The 6,113-nt window shown below is 63.1% G+C and overlaps 1 protein-coding gene across 1 annotated transcript in view; it reads right to left on the bottom strand.

Moving 5' to 3' along the window:
• Positions 1 to 1,167: 1,167 nt before the first annotated feature.
• VOLCADRAFT_100260 (uncharacterized protein) overlaps positions 1,168 to 6,113 on the bottom strand; it is a gene marked incomplete at both ends in the record, with an annotated part of 10,563 nt that continues 5,617 nt past the window's right edge. The window contains 10 exons of the mRNA XM_002958877.1: positions 1,168 to 1,423; positions 2,046 to 2,165; positions 2,597 to 2,636; positions 2,725 to 2,801; positions 3,084 to 3,238; positions 3,311 to 3,487; positions 3,662 to 3,720; positions 4,049 to 4,246; positions 4,303 to 5,085; positions 5,452 to 5,982. Coding sequence (XP_002958923.1) covers positions 1,168 to 1,423; positions 2,046 to 2,165; positions 2,597 to 2,636; positions 2,725 to 2,801; positions 3,084 to 3,238; positions 3,311 to 3,487; positions 3,662 to 3,720; positions 4,049 to 4,246; positions 4,303 to 5,085; positions 5,452 to 5,982 — 2,396 coding nt within the window. The remainder of the gene's footprint in view (positions 1,424 to 2,045; positions 2,166 to 2,596; positions 2,637 to 2,724; positions 2,802 to 3,083; positions 3,239 to 3,310; positions 3,488 to 3,661; positions 3,721 to 4,048; positions 4,247 to 4,302; positions 5,086 to 5,451; positions 5,983 to 6,113) is intronic.

Here is a 6,113-nt window from a genome sequence, read left to right as displayed (position 1 = left end):
TCTAACGAGGCTGCGATGTACGTGAGGCGCCTTAGCACAGTATCGTGCACGGTAAGTCTGGGCCGCAAGCTTGGGGGGTAAACTGCCGTTCGCGCTCAAATGCAACCGTAAGTCGTTGGAATTGGCATATTTAACCGTTTCGTCTGTTCTTATGCAGGGTCTCCACTTCCGCAGGCTTTCTGTTTGAAAGCTGCACGAGTGCGCGGCCTCAGGTCTAACGAGGCTGCGACGTACGTGAGGCGCCTTAGCACAGTATCGTGCACGGTAAGTCTGGGCCGCAAGCTTGGGGGGTAAACTGCCGTTCGCGCTCAAATCCAACCGTTAGTCGTTGGAATTGGCATATTTAACCGTTTCGTCTGTTCTTATGCAGGGTCTCCACTTCCACAGGCTTTCTGTTTGAAAGCTGCACGAGTGCGCGGCCTCAGGTCTAACGAGGCTGCGACGTACGTGAGGCGCCTTAGCACAGTATCGTGCACGGTAAGTCTGGGCCGCAAGCTTGGGGGGTAAACTGCTGTTCGCGCTCAAATCCAACCGTTAGTCGTTGGAATTGGCATATTTAACCGTTTCGTCTGTTCTTATGCAGGGTCTCCACTTCCGCATTGTGGAGCCCGCGGCAATAACCAAGCTGTGTTGGTCAGCGGCACAAGAGGACGCTTCATTATGGCAGGCTTGCCAACTGTTTGCTTTTGCCATATATCTGAGTTTTGTGTTTCACATGGCTGTTGGCCATTTGAACGATGCCCGCTTATTGGTCGGATAGGTCCATGACTTGATTGAGGAGGCGGGGATTTCCTTGCAGAGCATTTGCACAATGGGTCATATCGCGGGTAGGGAGGATTTTCGTTCGTGTGGGTGTGAGCAGCGCCTCGGCAAGTGGCAAGTTTGCTCGGCTTATGCAGACTTTGTCATTAGTCGCACCTCATGCATCAGGATGCTGCTGTCTTTGCTGCTCTAATTGCCGAGCCTCGTCAATCTTGTAACACAAGGACGAATTTCTGCACTCATCCCTTCGACTTGCATACTTTGCACTTCCGAAATACCTAGCACACTGTTCGATGTTGTTGCTGCGATAGGGAAGCGTCCCTCCTTCGCCTTTCTCCGTTTCTAAGGGTTTGACTATGAGGTTTCGAGGTAAAGAGTGCCAGTCTGATGCCTCCATTCTCATCGTTAGTAAATCGTCTTAGTGTGGTTACATGGTGGATCATCATCGTCCTCCCTCGTCCGATTGAGCATGAAGCGCCTTAAAGCAACATGCCGGGCCTCCCAGACTTCCGAGCGGAACCTGGCTAGTGCACCAGGGGTGGGGCCTCGGTCATGCACTTGAAACGCGAGGTCACGATCGTACTTTGCCCGTGTGCTATTGTACGCCGGGCATTCCGCAAAAACATGCATCTCGTCTTCAACCGCCCCGCCGTCACAAAGCCTGCAGGTGCACGCTGTGCACTCACGGCAGTTAGGCCGGTTAATCTCTTAACTCCCAACAGCCTAACCAGAAACGTATAAGCACACGATGCAAACGTTGGAGCATGGCGGTTCCAGCGTGGGCCAGCCACTTATGCCGCGTGCCCCTAAGTGGGGGCGCCCCTATCCAGTTCAGATAGCGACATGCCTTGACGCCGGTACTTCCACTTTGGAAGGTGCATGGATTACCTAGGGTACCCGGGCACTCCCACCGGGCGTCTAGACGCCTAGTGAACTCTTCTAAGTAAGCTAGGGGTACTAATTACGACAAGCTCGCGATAAAGTGAAACCGTAGTCGGGCACCATAGGGTTCGCCATTGCGCACTCGAAATTCACACCAATAAAATCAGGTACCCAAACTTCGCCCCATACGAAAACACCGGCACAACAAGCGTCGAAGCCGCCGCCGCTACTTGTACGGCATAATGTCGTCCTCGAGGCTGTCTCAGCAGATGGTGAGTGTACGGATCGCTGCGGGCCTGACGGAGCCGATGGAGTGAACGCTCCGCCGCCGGAAGGAATGGAAAGGGCGGCAGCGGCGGCGGGAGTTGTCAGCGGGGGCGGGGGATGCGGCGTTGCCGTACCGTGTTGGCGGCATTGCTTTGCTCCCCCGTCGCCCTCGCGATCCCCCTGGGAAGCCCACGGCCATGCTGACGGTCTCCGAGGTCGGGGGGACTCTGACGACGCCACCGTCGCCGCCGCCGCTGCCGACGGCGACGGGATCGGCGACGATGTCGTACTCACGGCGGCCATTGTGGCGCGAAATGGCGATTCCGGGTCCCCGGTTGAAGCGATGGAGATGTACGGCAGCGCCGCCGTACGAGTGATGTCAGCGGCGGATATGGGTGTTCACACGCCGGGGAAGTTATCGTACTGCAAATGTACGGCTGGTGGCGCCGTTGTTATTGCGTTGCTGGTGTCTGACCCAGCCCCGGCAGCAACCTGCGGTGTGAATGTTAGGATTTTAGGGTTTTAGGGCATTATGGCTTGAAGGTTTTAGGGTTAAGAGTGAGGAAAGAAACGTCCTGAAGGAGAATGAATTTCACTAAGGCTGTGCAAGATGAACTTCAACGTCGTAATCAACGATTCTAACTGCCATTACTATCACGTGGCCGTTACCCCTAACGGCTCTTACCACAACGGCCATGGACGAGCGCCTCCGGGAACACAAGGACCTAGGTTCGCCGAACGTGAACTCGGGTCTGGGTAACGCAGCCTCCGCGCCAGCAGCCGCCGCAGCAGCAGCTCGTCCCATGCGCCTACCTGCCGTACGGCCGACGGGAGCGCCGCTGTTTACTTCCAAGGTTTCGGCGCCCTCGATGCCGGTGCCGGCGGCGACCCTGCCGCCGCCGCCGCCACCGTGGCGGCGGCGGCGGCGGGTGCGGCCATCGGGAAACGACCCCGTACGGGAAAACCCGGAATCCCACCCCGCTGGCGCTGTGCGTAAGGCCCACGACAGCGTCCTATTACCCAGAGTGCCACTGCCAACGCCACCGCCGCCGTCGCTGTCGCCTGCACTGACACCGCTACTGCCGCCGACGACAATGGCGCTTCTTGCACCACCTCCCCTGAGCCCCATCTCTCGACCGTACGGCACATAAACAGGGGCGCAGACATCGTACCCGCTGCCTGTGCTGGGAATCTGCGGTACGGCATCAGCATCCAGGGCTGTGACACCGTCTGTCGTTCGTCGCGATGTGATACTGTCGCCGCCAAAGCCGCTTACGTTTGCTGGGTGCGCAAGGCCTCCGACAAGCCCCCGGGGTGGAGCTTCAACCTGCGTCGCGACCGGTGCGTACGGCAGCTGGTTCGTTGGTCTGGCTGCCGCCGCCATTACCGCCGCACCTACCGGCGCCAGGCCCGATGGCGGCGGCGGCGGCGGCGGCTCCGCGATGTCTGAGGGCCGCTGCGGCACCCGATTGACGCCGCATCCGTCCCGTACATCGCCGCTCGCTGTAACGCCTTCCGCCGCAGCGTCTGTCGGCGGTGATAGCTGTACGGGAGTTGTCGGCGGCGCTGGCGGCGACTGCGTGGCGACGGCGGCGGGAGAGGGGGCGGCGGTAGCAGTGGACGAGATCGATGACATTGACGTCAGCAACTGCCTGTGAGATCCGCCGCCGCCGCCGCCCGACAATGCGGGCGGGTGTTGGGCCCTGGCGGCGCCGTGAGGACTTGAATGGCAGCTTGGAAGCGACCTCACGGTTTGTGAGAAGGCGGAGAGGGTGGAGACGGCCGCACCCGACCACATGCTGAAGGGAGCTGCGGGGGAGGGAGAGAGGGAGGGGGGGGGAGACGAGCAAAGGATTGGAGTTATGGAGGGGCGGCGGCGGGTAAACAGGCATGCAGTTCAGTACGGAAATGTGAACAACGGACGACAAACACGACCCAAATTGGGGAACCGTGACATTGGCGGCGGCTCCGCCGCCGCCGCCGCCGCTGCCGGATCGCGTCTGTTGCGGTGTCGTCTGATGCCGCTGCTGCTGAGACGCCAGCGGCGGCGGCGGTGGTGGCGGCGCGTCGCCTACTTCCTCTCCCTCTCCCTCTCCGTCTTCCTCCACGACAGGGCATACCAGCCGGCCTCGCATACTGCCAACGCCGGAGCCGTACGTTCCCAACATCGAGTACGGCATAGGGATTTCCGACACTGGCGGCAGCTTTGACATCTCCGCCGAGTCGCCACTGCCGCCAAGGACGATCATGCCGCTGGCGAAAGCCCCCTCGCTCAAGCTGCCGCCGCTGGCCAAGCCGCCGCTGCCGCCGCCGCCGCCGTAACTACCGAAATCCCCTCTGGGCCGCATGGGTGACGGCAACCGGGCTGACATTGATCCACGTGGGACGTACGGCGACGCAACGCCGTCGCCGCTGATGCGACCCGCGCTTCCCGCGATGACGGTTGACAACGCGCGAGCGCCGGAGTTGCCGCCGCCGCTGCCGCCATCACTGCCGCCGCGCGCATCTGCGCCCTAAGGGTCGCTGGTGCCGTCTGCGCGGGGCGGCTGCTGCGATCAGGTGCCGTACAAAGCCCCATGGCTGCCGCCTTGGTGCCGTACTTCTCCCGGAGCTTGTTACCTTTGCCAGCGCCGCCCAACGACTTGCCCGACTGATTGCCGCTGTGGAACGCACTGGCGGGTGTTGTGGGAGCCGCGGCGGCGGCTGAGGCAGTGGCGGCGGCGGCGGCGGCGGCGGCGGGAGCTTCAGCACTCGGCTCCACTTCCTCTTCGGCGCCGCCACTGCCTCCGTCGTCTTCATCATCTACGTCGCCTCCGTCGCCGCCGCCAAGGGTAATGCCCTTCTCCGAGCCTTCGCCTCCGCCGCCTCGCGCCTCCGCTGCCGCTGCGGTCTCCGCGCCCAGATCCTGGCGGAGGCGGAGTCGAAGCCCAGGAGACAGAGACACCCTCTCTGGCTCGGCTTCCCGGACATCACGGCATCCCGCTCCGATACCATCCTTTCCATCACGCAGCACGCCACGCACGTCATTGAGGCGGCTGCCGCCACCACCCTGTAGCGCCCAAGTAGCGCGATCAGCGGCGGAAGGCGCCGCCGCCGTGGCTACACGGGCGCCGCCGTACAGTGAGGACGTGCCGTCACCGCCAGCTGTGAACCTTTTCGGCGACTTGGCGACTTCTCCAGCGACGGCAACAGCAGCGGTGTCGTACGACTGCCGGATACGCCAGGCCGCCCTCCTACCTCTCCTGGGGCAGCAGGTTCGACCTGTGATGGCGGTGGCTGCTGCTGCGGCGGCGGCGGCGACGGCGACGGCAGCTGCGGCGACGGCGACGCAGCTGCGGCGACGGCGACGGCGGCGGCTGCGACGGCGACGGCGGCGGCTGCGACGGCGACGGTGGCGGCTGCGGCGAGCCACTTCGCTGCTGTGGTTGCACAGGAATCACCGGCGCGCGGGGACCAGGCGGCTGCCAGCTGTAGCAGCACCCGGTAGCCGCTCTCCGCCGCCGCCGCCTCCGCCACCGCCTCCGCCACCGCCGCCAGTACCTCCCGACAGGTACGCCGCGAACGCCGCCGCCACCTCCGCTGACGTCGGACCTTGGTGCCTCTCAGCCGCCGCTTTTGCCGTCGCCGCCAACACCTCCGCCTGCCTCTGCTGCTGCGTCGTCGTCGGCGGCGGCGTCGGCGTCGGCATCGACCTTTCCTGACCCCACGTCCCGGCTTGCAGCTGCGGCCTCAGCCCTGTAGATCCGCCGTACATGTTTTGCAACGTGGATACGACATATTGAGATCCGTACGACTCGGATAGCTGTTGAGTCAACATCTGCTGCTGCTCCGGCCGCTGCTGCTGCGGGACGCTGTTTCGCGACGGTGGCGGCGGCGTCACCGGCGGTGGTGGCTGTAGCCAGGATGCGGCGCTGAGCGAGCCGTCGCCTGTGTGCGCCAGCGCCACCGCCAGGCTGGCCCGCGACGGCGGCGGCGGCGGCGGCTGTTGCGACTGTAGCCCGGAATTCACTCCAGCTGACGGCACATTGGTGCCAATGGTGACGACTACAGCCGAGGTTGCGGCGGACGACGCTACAGAGGAAGACACGAGCGTGTTGGGCTGTAGCAGAAACGACCCACGGGTCCGTTCCTGCTGCTGCGGGAGCTGTAGCTGCGACTGAGAATCGAATTGCGAAACGGACTGCGAGCAGCGTGATCGAAGC

The sequence above is a fragment of the Volvox carteri genome (genome assembly GCF_000143455.1).
Source record: "Volvox carteri f. nagariensis unplaced genomic scaffold VOLCAscaffold_110, whole genome shotgun sequence".
NCBI lineage: Eukaryota > Viridiplantae > Chlorophyta > Chlorophyceae > Chlamydomonadales > Volvocaceae > Volvox > Volvox carteri.
This window is presented reverse-complemented; position numbering and strand designations above follow the sequence as displayed.